General features: G+C 38.8%; 1 protein-coding gene across 4 annotated transcripts in view; it reads right to left on the bottom strand.

The window, feature by feature from the left end:
- Arap2 (ArfGAP with RhoGAP domain, ankyrin repeat and PH domain 2) overlaps positions 1-14,765 on the bottom strand; it is a 208,289-nt gene that overhangs the window by 60,097 nt on the left and 133,427 nt on the right. For all 4 annotated transcript variants that reach the window (XM_060365295.1, XM_021658054.2, XM_021658056.2 and 1 more), the window contains exons 17-19: positions 12,818-12,920; positions 11,844-12,042; positions 11,615-11,678 (exon numbers count right to left, since the gene is read on the bottom strand). In XM_060365295.1, coding sequence (XP_060221278.1) covers positions 11,615-11,678; positions 11,844-12,042; positions 12,818-12,920 — 366 coding nt within the window. The remainder of the gene's footprint in view (positions 1-11,614; positions 11,679-11,843; positions 12,043-12,817; positions 12,921-14,765) is intronic.

The raw sequence follows: 14,765 nt of genomic DNA, 5'->3' as shown, positions 1-14,765 counted from the left end.
AAAACTGCAGTTGTGAAGTAGCAATAAGAATAATTTTAGGACTGGGGTCCACCACAACCTGAGAAACTATATTAATGGGTCACAGTGTTACGAAGGTTGAGAACCACTGCTCAGAGCACTACTCAGTCTTGTTTTTCAGATATGAGCTGGATACTTCGGATTCAGCAACAGTAACAGAAGAACAAACTGATGAAGTCTTGAGGGAGTCAGTGAGGAGGAATGAAATCTTTCACATTTCTGAACAACACTGACAGTGACTTAAAAAAAAAAAGAAAGAAAATCTACTATCCTTTCCTTTTTTATTTATTTATTTTTATTTTTTTATTTCTCTCCTTGCAGTGCTCTTCCTGGAAGACAAAGCCAACAACAGCACTCTAATACAATGCTGAAGTTGCTAGAACTTTTTACTAACATTTGCGCTTTTAATCTTTGGCTCTTGCTTTCTGACACCTTCATCTATTGCTTTTATTTTCCACTCTACCACAACTGCCCAGACCCACAGATTTTATAATTTTCTCTTTGAAGAATTCTGACAAATGGTCCAATAGTTCTGCAATGCTGTAGCTTTTCCATTTATTTTATATCATCCAAAGCGTCCTACCTCTGAGTGTGTGTCTACATGAAATATCAAAGCACATTATTTTCAGAAACAGCAAGCCCTTGCATATGTGCTCCTAGTTAAAATCCTGTTTTTCTTAACTCAGAAAAAATATATATAATAAATTTATAATATGTATATAGATAAATATAGTAACTTTTTCTGATTTTTATTTAAATAGATTTTTACTTCATAATTTAGTTGACAATCTAACGTAAAACCCTGGAAAACCCAATGGATGTGTATTCCAGTAGCAAGTGATACAAACCCAAAATGTAGTAGTCGTCCTTTAAGACCAGTATAACCCCGTCACTAACTGTACCTCAAACTCTGAACTTCCTTCTAGTCAGAGGAAATCCCCACACTAGAAGGTTAGCTGCCTGCCTGTGAACTAGTGAGGGGTAAAACAAGTAATGACAAGTTACCTCCTGTGTCAACTTGTCACACAGTGAATCTTAGAACATATCGTCTACAGCAGCCCAAGGGATGGCTAACAGTTAATTCTATCCATTCAACAGCCTTCCATTCTGATGCTTTTTAAACTCTAAACACACCAAATATCCTGAGACATTTTCTGTGCTAATGATGACCAACCTTGTATTTTCCACAGTTAGTAAACATCGTTTCATATTTTGAAAGAATTTCAAGTAAACATTCACTTCTGTATTCAATATAGGAAAAACTTACTTTTGATGAACTCTAGCTACAGCAGATTTATATATTATCATTGGCAATTTTCCAAAAATAAATCAGTCATATAAAAACGTTTAATTTGTTATTATTAATTAAGGCAGCTCAATAAAGTCTAGAAGCTAAGTCCCAGGACAAATACATAAAATTCTCTTAAAATTGCAATATAGAAATGAATTAGTGTTTAGAGTCAGTTGAGCCTTGTCAACTGAAAGGAACCTAAAATCTCTTGTGACAGACACTCAGTAAATCAGACTGCATAGAAAACAAACTTATCTGTAAATAAATAAAGTTGAGAAGCTAATACCATATACCATAAATATGATTTAAACAGAGACTAGCCTAAGCATTTACAAAAAGTGAAAACCCAGCTCCTCAGCAGAAATATGCTCACCAATCATTAAAAACAACATATAATGCCGGGACATTATGCATAAACCAGTCTAACAAAATAGATCTACATGTATAGATGTGTATATACATATAGACAACATACCTATCTACACATGTACATGTACAGATATACAAACAGCAATGTCAGATGTCTTCAAACACTGAAGACATGGATGAAGTGTAAGCAACCAGACAAATACAGCATTTCATAAAGTGCATAAATATTCTGAAGTGACATTGATACGTACCAAGAAATTTAACATGCAATACAGACGTTTGACAAATACAAAGATTTCCAAGCACAAAACGCTGTCACAAGCATATAATCTGAAGTGAAGGCAAAAAAGAAAAATCTGTTTCTGTCCTTCCATCATGCATGTGTGTGCATAGCAGTAAGCACATTTGCTAGAGCATCTGAACATAAACATAGGCTTAGATATGCCTAATTTGGGAAAGGTCAACTGACTTGGAATATATTATCCTATACATCTGGATAACGCATATATAGAACAGAGAATATATCATTATATCCATATATAAATTCTATCATATTTTCCAGAACATCAAACTGACATAAATTAAAACACTCATAAATATTTTGTCTCTTTCTTCTTGTACATCTCTGTTCTAAAAAGCTATAAAAACAAATGATATAAATCAAAGTATGTACTCATCCCTGAAGGCCAGTCACATGGACAGACTTCTGAAGCCTGTCACCTGCATTTTGCACTGAGCTTTGAGCCAGAAAGAGCTTGCCTGCCAAGCTCTTCATTTATGAAAAGCACAATAAAACACAGAAGATATTTTTCTGAGGCCCAAGGATAGGAAGGGCTGGGAATCTAACTTTTTTTTTTTTTTTCAATGCAGTTTATTCAGGAACCTTGAACAATCCTCGGACCCTAGGGAAAGCCAGCCCACAGCTTAAATAGCCTCTGGGTTTTTAATTTTAAAAATTCCACAAAATCACATAATCTGCTTTAATCTAATCATCTCTTTGTCCTCTCCCACAATTTCCCACCTACCCCCCTCCTGCCCTTGCCCCTCCCCTCACTTTTTCCTCCCAACTATATGTGCTTTTATTCAAACTCACCCAGTCTACTCAGGGCTGCCCATACGAGCATGGCTACAGGGCCATCTACTGGAGATGGCCAGCCTGTCAGGGTCCCTGTCTCTGAAGAGAACTGACTCTTCTGAAGCAACCACCAACTGCCAATAACTCACTTCTAATACTGCCAGCCACAACCTAGTTCATGATCCTGTACTTGAGCAACGAAAATCTAAACTCTCGGTCTTCAATTCTAGTACATGCTTGTTGTAGGTGTGACATTAATGTAGCTTCCTAGTCTTATGACAAGATCAGGAAACATAGTTTCTTGAAGAAGCTGGATCAAAGGCCTTACTGGAAGGGACCTGGAGCTTGGTCTATTGGAACACAGTGGGATCTATTTCTCCCTATGAAAGGAGAATCAAAACTGGGTGTGCTTGTGTAAGCCTTTAATCCCAGTTTTCAGGAAACAGAAGCAGACAGACTTGTGAGTTCAAAGGTGGCTGGTTCTCCAGAGAAAATGTCCTGCCTTCAAGTGGGAGACACAGAGATGGGCAGACAGGAAGCGGAGAGAAGCATGTATCCTATCTTGGAGAGTGTTCTGTATCTGCCGTCGGTATGGCTCTAAGACATCTTTGGTAATGCTCACCGAGATTTCCTTCCTACTTCTTAAACAAGCTCAAGGAAGAATATGATAATCACCACTGCAGGCTTTTTGTTTCTAATGGGAAAAGATGAGGCATTTTACTGTGAGTGACATTGGCTCATTAGTTTATAACGCACTCACTTTAATTGTGTGCTCAAAACAGGTTTACGGATGCTTATTCCCATGTGACTGCTACCAAGACCAATACATAAAACATTTCCATCATTTAAAAACTCCTGCATAATTCTTTGCAGTGAATCCTTTCTTATATCCATCATTAAGGAAAATCTGGTCAGTTCTCTGTCACTATGTATTATCCTACTAGTTCTATCATTTCCTACAAATGAAAGGCAATGCTGTTACTCTTTTGCATCTTTTTTCATTTATTCAGCAAACTATTCTTAAGGTTCAGTTATGTTGTTAATACAGATATATTCAGAATTAATTAATAGTATTTAATTAATTAGTATTCTATGTATAACTGTCCATCACACTTTGAACATACACTCATTAGAGAACACCTAGTCTCTTCTCACTTTTTAATTTTAGAACCTGCGGTGATTTGAACCTTTGTGCTGTTATGACTATATGTTGTGATCTCTTTTGAGTAAACATGCTGAAGCTAACTCACTAGAATATAGAATAAGTATACATTTACTTTATTTAAAAAACTAATCTGTCCTTGGGAAGTGGCTCAGTGAACACAGTGTTTGCCACACAGGTGTGGCAAGTTTAGCACCCATGAGAAGACAGTTAGGGTGGTGGCCCACCTAACACTGAAGAAGTAGCTGTGTAGGATCACTCGGCAAACTGGTTCGATAGGCTAGTCAAATCTTGCAGTTCCAGGCTAAGCCTCAGAACCTGCCTCAGCAAATAAAGTGGAGAGGGAGAAAGAAAGACATCCAAGGTTCTGTCCTCCACACACACCAGAAAACCCATGCATGTGTCATGCACACACGTGTGCTCGCATACACACAAATACATATGTACACCAAACATACATACACAAACATAATTGAGCTAAATTACTCTCCAAAATGAGTGTTGATTTTATATATCATACCTAACCAACCCTCTTACTGCTGTTTTAGAATCTTAAGTTTTCCATTCACCAAACATTTATTCCTTCAGTTTTTTGACACAGAAACGGTTTCTCTGTGTATCCCCGGCTGTCCTAGAACTTACTCTGTAGACCAGGCTGGCCTCAAACTCATGAGAACTGCCTGCCTCTGACTCCCAAGTTCTGGGAATAAGGATAGGAACCACCACTGCCTTACTGATATTTTTTTCTTTTTCCTTAATAAGCTTGTTTAAGTAACAAAATTTCTAAATTGCCAGCTATAGAAAAGGTTCAAGACAAGGATTGGGTAGAATGTAATATATAATCTAGGCTCGCCTCTAATTTATAATCTTCCTGTTTTGGCCCCAAAATGTAAAGACAACAGAGGTGAATCATCAAGCCCACATTTAAGATTGTAAATTTGAAAAAAAGTATTACAGATTTTATTTTTACCTATAGTTCCAAGATTTGCAACTGTATTTCAATTGTCATTCCATTATTTATACTTTATCAAGTTTGTTTTTCATACTGAACATGATTGCCTAGTTCATGTTATCTGAACTATTTAATTGTATTTTAAGTATAAAATTAGTATAAAATTGTCCATAAAATTCCATCTTATTTTAAAGAATAAAATGACCCACAGTAAAGTTTCTTCTCACCATTGCCAATAGTAATGTTTATTTGCTGTTCTTTCTTCTACTTAGAGAAAGCAAAAAAATGACTTTCTTGACTTTATTTATATGTTTTTTTCCTTTTCAGTATGTGGATCAAGCACGTGGCTTGCCGGCATGTTAGCGATTGCTATATCACTGAGACAGATTCTCAGCCCAAGAACCCACATTTGTACTTAATATATCTTTTCAAATACTGTGTTTTTTGAGTTCTAGAAGTTACATTTGCCCCATCTGTGTATACATCTAGCGTATACTGCAATCTCAACACTTAGGAAGCTGAGGATGAAAAGAATAAGTTCCAGACTGGACTGTGCTACAATTTTCCCTCAACTAAACATTTATAATAGTATATGTGTTCTCTGACATCTCAGGATATATTTATAATGTGTAAACATTAATTTTGCAGTATTTGCTAATTATACTAGCTTTTATTTTTTTGATAGATCTATGAACTGGTTATTACTTTTTAAAACACCACTCATGATTTGACCTGAACATTAAACAGCATGAACACTCTGAGTGAGATTGGGATGCCTTCCCATCACATCCTGTTCAACCCAGAGAACTAAAGTATTTGTTAAGCTACTGGATTTTTGAGGATCTATTTTAGGCTTAAAGTAAAAACAAAACATCCATTAAGGTCTAAGGCTGAATTAGGCCTCACACTCGGACACTGTCTTGTATGGGTCCTTACTAAATGTCCAGCATATGTAACCACATGTTCTAACCAGGGCAGATAAGAATTGGAACATGCTCCACTACTATATATGCCCCAAAGGTTATTTGATTAGTCATACTCCTGGAGGTGTTTCTGCCTGACCTCTTGGACATTCCTCCTGCAAGCAGGTCCTGAGGAAAGGATACAAAAATAAATGCACACTTTCATAGATAAACAAACCCAACAAGAGCAGCAAAACAAAACAACAAACCCCTCCTACAAAGACTTCAGAACTTCACATTTATCTTTCTGCTTTGAAACTCACCTGAACCCAGGCTTGTGGGACTCCCATCTTGGAAATGTGCCACATTGTGTCTGGGTTTCCCCTTCTTTGTTCTATAAGTGTCTGAGAAAGCCAGGACTACCTAAAGTCTCACCTCAGTTGATTCTTTTCTTTCTGCAATCATTTTCCAGAAACACCAACTGTTACAAAATCTGAAAACAGTTGCTCTCTCTATTCTGTCCACTTTTCTAGTTATTTAAAGAGGAACAGCATGTGCAGGCCATGTGAGTGATTCCATGATGACAGAACAGGTGTCTGGCACACTGCATTTAGCAGTGTGACCCTCACATCTTCATTTTAGTTTAGAGACTTTTTTCCCTCCTGAGTTAGATAAGAAATTGGGACACAGAGATAGAATTTCAGTAAGAAAAACGAAACTGCTAATTATTAAGAGAATATGCAGATGTAGAGGTGGCAACATCAAGAATAATAAAGCAGGAAAGATTATTATAAATAGATTGCCTATGCTGAAGCCTAGAGCTCAGTAAACAGCCTCAAGCCACCTGATTCCTTAAGGATAATAAAGCTCGTTTTCCACTCTCATCTCTCACACTATCAGACAAATGCTTGTATGTGCAATATGAGAAAAAAAATGTTACAAGTCTGCTCAAAGCTTTGTTGATATTTCACTGACTGCAGAATGAATTCACATCCTCACATTTAACAATAACTTTTAAAATGTTCTTTAAGGATGCTTTCTGCATTCTTGAAAAGGTCCTGAAATTCTTACAAATTAATTTAACTGGAAATGCAATATGCCATTTTCCTATCTTTTCAAAGTCCTGGACCAGATTTTGTCTTCAAGTTCTTGAGGTTAAATCCTACTTGGAGCACATATGTTCCTATTTCACACAAGTTCTCTAATCCCACAGCATCTGACTCTTCAAAGCCTTGGAATCTCAGTTCCCCCATGGTACTCTCTTGGAATTCAAGTTCTAGTACAACGTACTTTTTCTTTGGAGGAGAGATCATCCTGCCCACTTACACCCTGGAAAGAGAGAGTCTCATTATTTTCTACACTTTTCTCTTCAACCATTCATTTATTAATAGACTTCATAACTTATTTATGCTTTTTGAGACAGAATCTCACTCTGTAGCCCAGGATGGCCTTAAATTCACCACAGTCCTCCTGCCTCAGCTTTTCAAGTATTGGGAGTACAGCCTTGAACCATTACACCCATATTTTCTCCATAACGTTACATGCTGGTATATGGAGATGCTTCTAAATAAAAGCAAACTGTTGAAACAAATACAATTTATGCTCAAGACCCATCTTTTATAATACCATACTCCATTTAAATTTTCTTTACTATGAAGCATTTAAATTTACAACAGAGCAATCGTTTTCTAAGTAAAATAAATCTGTAGGTGTGATGAAGGAAAAAGAATCTCTGTTTTTGTTTGTTTGCTTTTTTGTGCAAAATTCAGATGAAGTCATTACTAAGAATTAAATCACAAATTTTGCAAAAGCAGTCAAGCTGGTATTTTGGGCAATGGGCTACTGTTTAATTTGCAATTACATGCACAATTTAGAAACCACTTTAAGATAATTTAGCCTCAGGAGGATCACTAACATAACCTCTCCCATAAAGCACAATTCCAACTGGGAAAGGAAGAACATACAGAATAATTTAATAGAAAATAAGGATCTTGAATTTAGGGTACTAATCTCCCAAACTGAGCAAAGTACTTAGTTTCAAATTTGTGGAACATATTGACATGGTGTTTTTTTCCCCAGTGTTAGATTCATTATGTCTGGGGTTTGCAATTAAAACCAAAATGCAGTCAGCCTTGGGAGTCACCAAGTGCAATGTGCTTTCCCAGTCAGCCAGGGGACTGGAAACAAAAACTCAGGAAACATGTCACCGTCAGTCCCGTTTCTAATAACACAGCTGAGATACTTCCTTTGTTTAATATAACCGAAGGCCGTTCAGCAAAGGCTCAGTGACAGGTATATTTGACAAGCATGCATGCAGTGCTGGAACAAGAGGCAGTGAAGAAGGTGGCTTATGTGAAAGACATGAACAGAAAGTGTGGGTTAGAGAGCCCAGACGGTTTCTAACCTTGAGGAAAAGGTGTTGTAATCCACTGAGTATTTCAGTCAAGTGGAGGTAGGATCAACTGTCTAGGAAAATGCCTATGCCTTCTTAGTCTGTATATTCACTAACTTACAAAGTCTAATCAAACCACGATTACCTTTACACACAAAGAACTTCCAACAAGGCACCGCAGAGGACATAGATTTTATGTCCCAGTAACAGCACCAGCCAGCACAGCAGAAACCCTTAAGTGTGATCACGAAAGCTTTATTTTCCAAAATAGTAATTTTTAAAGAACACAAAGAATACACATTAAAGGGAGGCCATCTGGTATACCTTCTGCTTAGAGCCTTTTAGAGCAAACTTGTTCTGTGTGTGGAAAATATTATTGCAATATTCTTCTCTCTAAACACACTCATGCTATGCATACAGAGAAAATTATCAGGAAGACAAAAATATATATTTAAGTAGGGAATATATGTAGTGGGTGATTATCGATTTATGAAGTTTTTCAGTTGAGGAAATAATTTTCCCCCCGTGCCACTAAGAAACATTAGAGAATTTATACACCTTGTAACCAAAGGTAGGAAGGAACAGGGAATATATGAAATAATTCATTAAGCTTTATTTAATGATTAATTTCTCTGACTAAAACTGTTAATAACAACAACAAACCCTGAAGGTTAGAACTTGTAGCTGGCTGGTTTTACTGACCCTGGCGTAGTCACATTATCTCCACATAAAATCAACACGAGTAACTGGAAGTTGTTTTATTTCCAAAGTAACAATTTTATCAGGCAAGTGAACTTTAACTTAGCTTACAGTCATTATTTACCAAAGGTATAGCAGACCAAAGGAGATGAAAACGTACATAAAGTGATGAAATTCTCTTATTTTGGCATAGCATTAAAACAGCTTTTCAATAGTTACGGCAATAATTAACAAGCCAGCCATGAGAGAGCTGAACAAGTGCACACTTGTCATGCAGACACCCAGGATAAAAGCCCAGAATACCTTTATGTCCCGTTCACACAGGAACATCCTACTACCAGGGTGAATGGGCTCAGTGTCCCACCTCACTCATCACCACTCCTCATAGGGTCTCAGCTGGGGATAACTGCCCCATGCTTGCCCCTTCTGTCTTTAACCCCTCTCTCTTCTGGTCTTTTCTCATATTTATACTGGTACAGAGCATCCTAAATGAAACTGTTCACATATTGCATTGCTATGTAAAATATCCTACTCTCTAATTTCATCATCCTCCAGACATCTCTGAGCTATGTTAAATGCACTCACTTTTAAAAGGTCTGTGGTTTAAAATGGCAACTCATCAAGAGGGGTCAAGGAAAATGGAGTTATCATGCATGCATCACCATATTTCATTTACTCTAATTCTTCCATTATTTGTTACTTTTCATCTTGCTGTCTGTCTGACACCTCCATGTCACTACATCCTCAGATGAGTTCCTAATCAACTACGGCAGTCTCTACTCTGTATGTACTGCCATCTCAAAAACAGCACCGTAATTCAAGTCATTGTTGCAGTCAAAACTCTGGAGCCATCCTTGAGTAGAACACCAATCTACTATGCGCACGTCATATTCTTTCTTGATCCATCTAACCACTCACCAACACTTAGATTCTCAGGTAAACAATCGCTTGCTTAACTCTGCGACAAAACTCTAACTGAACATTACTCCTATCCCCAGAGTCATTCATCAGGAGTCAGAGTGGAAGATTTCTTTAAAAATATCAGAAAGAGCAGAGACTGAGGGAATGGCCAAACAATGCCTGGCCCAAACCAAAGACCCACCCGATGGGAGAGAGCCAACCTCTGACACTATGAACGATACTCTGCTAAGCTTGCAGACAGGAGTCTGTCAGAGTTGTCCTTTGAGAGACTCTACCCAGCAGTGCCTCAAAACAGATGCTAAGACTTCTAGACAAACATCGGGCAATGCTTAGGGAGTCTTGTGGAAAAGTGGGAGGAAAGACAACAGGATCTGGAGGTGACAGGAGCTCCACAAGAAGAGTTAAACAGGGCCAACTAACCAGGGCCCAGAAGGATTTGCTGAGACAGAAGGATTTGCTGAGACTGAAGCATTGGCCAATCACCATGCATAAATGGACCTAGGCACCCTTCAAAGAGGGAGCAGATGGGCAGCATAGGCCTCATGTGGGTCCTCTAGTAAGAGAAGTGGGGCTGCATCGGGCAAGAACTTGCGCAGCAGCTTTTGATCACTTCCCCTGGCGGGGTGGCCTTGCCAGGCCACAGGGAAAGAGGACAAGCTCAGTCCTGGTGCAACTGGATGAGCTGGGGTGGATGGGAAAGGGAGCTCCCTTTTCTGAAGAATAGGCATGGGGGAGGGGGAAGTGAGGAGGGAGAGAGACAGGGTGGGACTGTGAGGGGAGGAGCGATGAGGCTACAACCATGATGCAAACTGAATAAAAAAATAATAAATAAATAAAAATATAAATGGGATCACTCCATTTTGGAGTTTGAGTCACTTACCATCATGCTTAGAATAATGTGTGTATGTGTGTATACATATATATTCTTCATATACTATTCCTGCAAGGCCCCTGTATTACCAGGGATTCTCTCACTCGCTCAGCCTCGCTGCCTCGGTGAAACAGCACACCTTTAGCACACCAAGCTCAGCCTTCTAAGGGGATCTTCAACGATCAGTGCCTGCGTGTCTGGACACAGTGTCTCATGTTCTAGATCACAGGCCTCTTCACTTTATGCACACATCCATTCCTTGGTGCTCTTACCCTCACTGGCACAGAACACGATTCTTATTCACTCTTTTTCATTAATTTGGTTATTTTTCTTCACAGGATTAATAACCGATTGGCAAGGATAAAGCATATGTCTTCTTTTGCGTGTGTGTGTTTGGGGGTTCTGTTGTTGATTTTTATAATTTCTTCCACTAAAGTACAGACTTTGGGACACATGCCATATGAGGGTAGAGAGCTTGTCTATTTTTGCATCACTCTATCCTCAACAGGTCAAGCCATTCTTTCCTGATGCCTAGTAGATGCTTAATTAACAGTTCATTTAAAACTATACATCTTCAAGAAGTCAAGTCATAGTTATTAAATAGACATATACAAAGGCCACTTGTAGTGTAGGCCATTTGTAGACGCTAAAAATACCACTACAGCCATCAAACTCCTATCATATACCTAAATAACAATGCCCCAGGTCTACAGAGTTAACATCAATCATGATACCTTACTATAAGACATATGAAAAAATTGTTTTTCTTTTTTCTTTTCTTTCTTTCTTTTTTTTTTTTTTTTTTTTTTGCTGTAAACTGTCTAGATGAAAGCCTAACACAGTTTATATAAATAAGATTTTCTCAAATTTTAAACTACTGGTTTCTCCCTTGAGAATTTAACCAAAATATACTGCTCCCTAAGTACTGAGAAATGGGGGGAAATGACAAAAAAAGCACTTACCTCCCTTTCTCTACCAAGAGTAACACATCTAATTTTTCCCCATTTTGAACCATCGTGCTGACTGCTGCAGAGACAAAAGAATGTTTCTCTTTAGTGTTCAAATATGCACAGATACACACTTAATATAACCTAGACACACGTCTGGGGAGAAGCCTCCAAACTCCCGGTGAAGCCGGCATCACCGCATGCAATGGTGAGCGCTGTCCAAGAGGGGCAGGGATCCCCTTACTTAGCTCCTGCAGTCTTCGAAGGTGCATCCTGTCTTCCTGAGCTTCTTGAGTTTGAAGGCAAAAGTACAAACTAGACTTGTCCATAGCAAACCAGCCTTTTCTCCACTGGTCCAGGGCATGGCAGTCTTTGTAGAAGAGTTGACCAATCAAATCATAGTCAGCTTCTGTTAAGTTTTCAGCAACAAAGGGAACAAAATGCTGTTAAAACAAATACAGAAGAGTAAGAAAGACAGTGAAAATAGGAAAGCCCTTCCCTATCTACAGATAGAGGAAAACTAGAAAAGTCACCTTTGTTTACCTATTTTAAAGACTCCTTTTTATTTATTTATTCATCTAATTATTTATCTGTTTATCTATTTATTTGTTTGTTTGTTTGTTTTTAATCACAGGTCATTCACTTGTATCCTAGCCGTAGCCCCTTCAATCTTTCCCTCCCAATCCTACCCTCCCAAAGACTCCTAAGTAAATACCAAACTCAAAAAATTAGTTAAAAACTATGAGATTTAAAGCAAATGGTTAATGTATGTCTTTCAACACCAGCACCATATGCTTTCTATTCTTAGTATGCACAGAAAGCAAGAAATTTTCCTTCTTAGTTTGTGAAATCTTTGGAAAGGTCAGGCTCCCATGTGAGCTCTGGGTCTGATCCTTTCCTCGTGTACATTAGGGTAAGTAACATATCCGTAAGAAGGCATGGAGTAAAAAATGACCTTAAAATATGAAGACTACCTCAATAATCATAAATACGGAATTAGCTTGTAAAAACCATTTTTGAAAAAGTTCTACATAAATTTCTTGTCTGTTTCAGGCCGTAGAAAGTCTGCTTTTATCCTTTCGTAATGGCCAACTTTGAAAACTTGAAAAACTTTTTTCCTAAAATTATAACTAAAATGTTTATGAACCTTTGAAAGTCAACTACAGAACACAAGTTAAATATCTTCCCTGGACTTAAGAGAATATAAAATTTAAATACCTTGGCTATAGTTTCTGTCCATTTTCTTTGAATCTGAGATGTTTCAGCTCCAAACAAAAAGACACGTTCCAAAGGTAAGTAGATCTCAAAGACAAAGATCGGCCTGCAGCAACCAAAATCAAAAGACCTACCACTAAGAATAACACTCACTTATAAGTGGATATTAGACATATAATGTAGGATAATGATACTAAAATCTGTACACAGAAAGAAGCTAATCAATAAGGAGGACCCTGGGTAAGATGCTCAATTTTCATGCAAAATGGCACAAAGTGGAAGGAAATCAGAAGAGGGAGAAAACAGGGAACAGGACAGGAGCCTACCATAGAGGACCTCTGAAAGACTTTACCTAGCAGGGTATCAAAGCAGATGCTGAGACTCATAACCAAACTTTGGGCAGAGTGCAGGAAATCTTATGAAATAATGGGGAGACAGAAAGACCTGGAGGAGACAGGAGCTCCACAAGGAGAGCAACAGAACCAAAAAATATGGGCACATGGGTCTTCTGTGAGACTGATACTCCAACCAAGGACCATGTATAGAGATAATCTAAAACCCCTGCACAGTTGTAGCCCATGGCAGCTCAGTGTACAAGAGCTGAGTAATGGGAATAGGAGCTGTCTCTGACATGAACTCAGGGGCTGGCTCTTTTTTTTTTTTTTTTTATTTAAGGAAGTCCTATTTTTTTTTTTTTGATAGTAACATTTTTACTTTTAATTTTTTTTTCAATGCAGTTTATTCAGGAACCTTGAACAATCCTCGGACCCTGGGGAAAGCCAGCCCACAGCTTAAATAGCCTCTGGGTAGCCAACCCAGGCGTGCCACGTGGGCAATGCAGATAGGTCCACATACATGGAAGCAAGCCAGATCCTCAGCCTTAGCCAAATGTGGAATTGTTCATGACAGAGAGCACTCACCATCGGGAAGGTGGAAGGCGGAAACCAGCTCCATCTTTAAGGCACAGCATTCCGCAGCTCTCTACAGTTCCCCCTTTTTGTTTTAGACGCATCAGGCAAGAGTAGAGGTCTGATCTCTGATATTAGAAATAAATTGGGACTTTGTACCGATGTTCATTTAGGTGTCATCCACCCAAAGAGCATCAGACCCGTCTGATACCTTTTTCTCAGAGGTGGGACCTGGGGCATCAACCCACATGCAACCAGACATGCTCTTCTCTGGGTCCAAAGCGGCTGACCCTGAGTGCAGTGCTTAGCCTCGCATCCTGAGCGTAACATTTTAGCTTTTTATGGTAGCCAACCATGCTTGGGGAGAATGTCCTGCTTCAATGGCTGTAAAGGCCTGAATGATCATGGCTGCATCACACTGTTGTGAGACTCTAATCTTGTATATATACCACAGGCAAACCAAGGAGACCAACACCAGAAGGCCTGCTAACGCTCCCATGCCCGCCCATTCCTTCAGATGATTCATGGCTGCAGCAATCCATGATGATAATCCTGTGGCTAGTCCTGCGTCTACTCTGGTAGAATTTAATGTGACAATGGCCACTCTCAGCTGCTCCATCGTAGTATCGAATTCTCCAGTCCAATTACCTAAAATATAGCTCGACAATTGTTCTCGCCCCTGGGGGCTATGGTCTCCTGAACCTACTCAGACCTCGGACACCACCACTGCTAGTTCTAGAACTGATGCAGGATGTTCCAACGAGGGGGTTAAGGCTTCTCATAATATTTCCTATAAGCCCACACCTGTTTGTTTATATCCCCCATTTTTATTCATTATTAGCCAGATAGAGCCAAGTAATAGTGGTAATGATACTTGCTTTTTTTCCCGATGCTGGAATGCTAGTGAATTTAGGTATGCCCTGGTTACTCGCATGCCTCACTGGGTGCCTGTTCCCGTTGATGCCCCTCACGCTATGACTCTCTTCAGACAGAAAAGGGATCTTGGAACTACAGCCGCCACTGTTACTGCCATCTCATTGGCG

The sequence above is a fragment of the Meriones unguiculatus genome, chromosome 12, assembly GCF_030254825.1.
Source record: "Meriones unguiculatus strain TT.TT164.6M chromosome 12, Bangor_MerUng_6.1, whole genome shotgun sequence".
In the NCBI taxonomy this organism is placed as follows: Eukaryota; Metazoa; Chordata; class Mammalia; order Rodentia; family Muridae; genus Meriones; species Meriones unguiculatus.
Note: the sequence above shows the minus strand (reverse complement) of the source record. Positions and strands in the feature narration are given on the sequence as shown.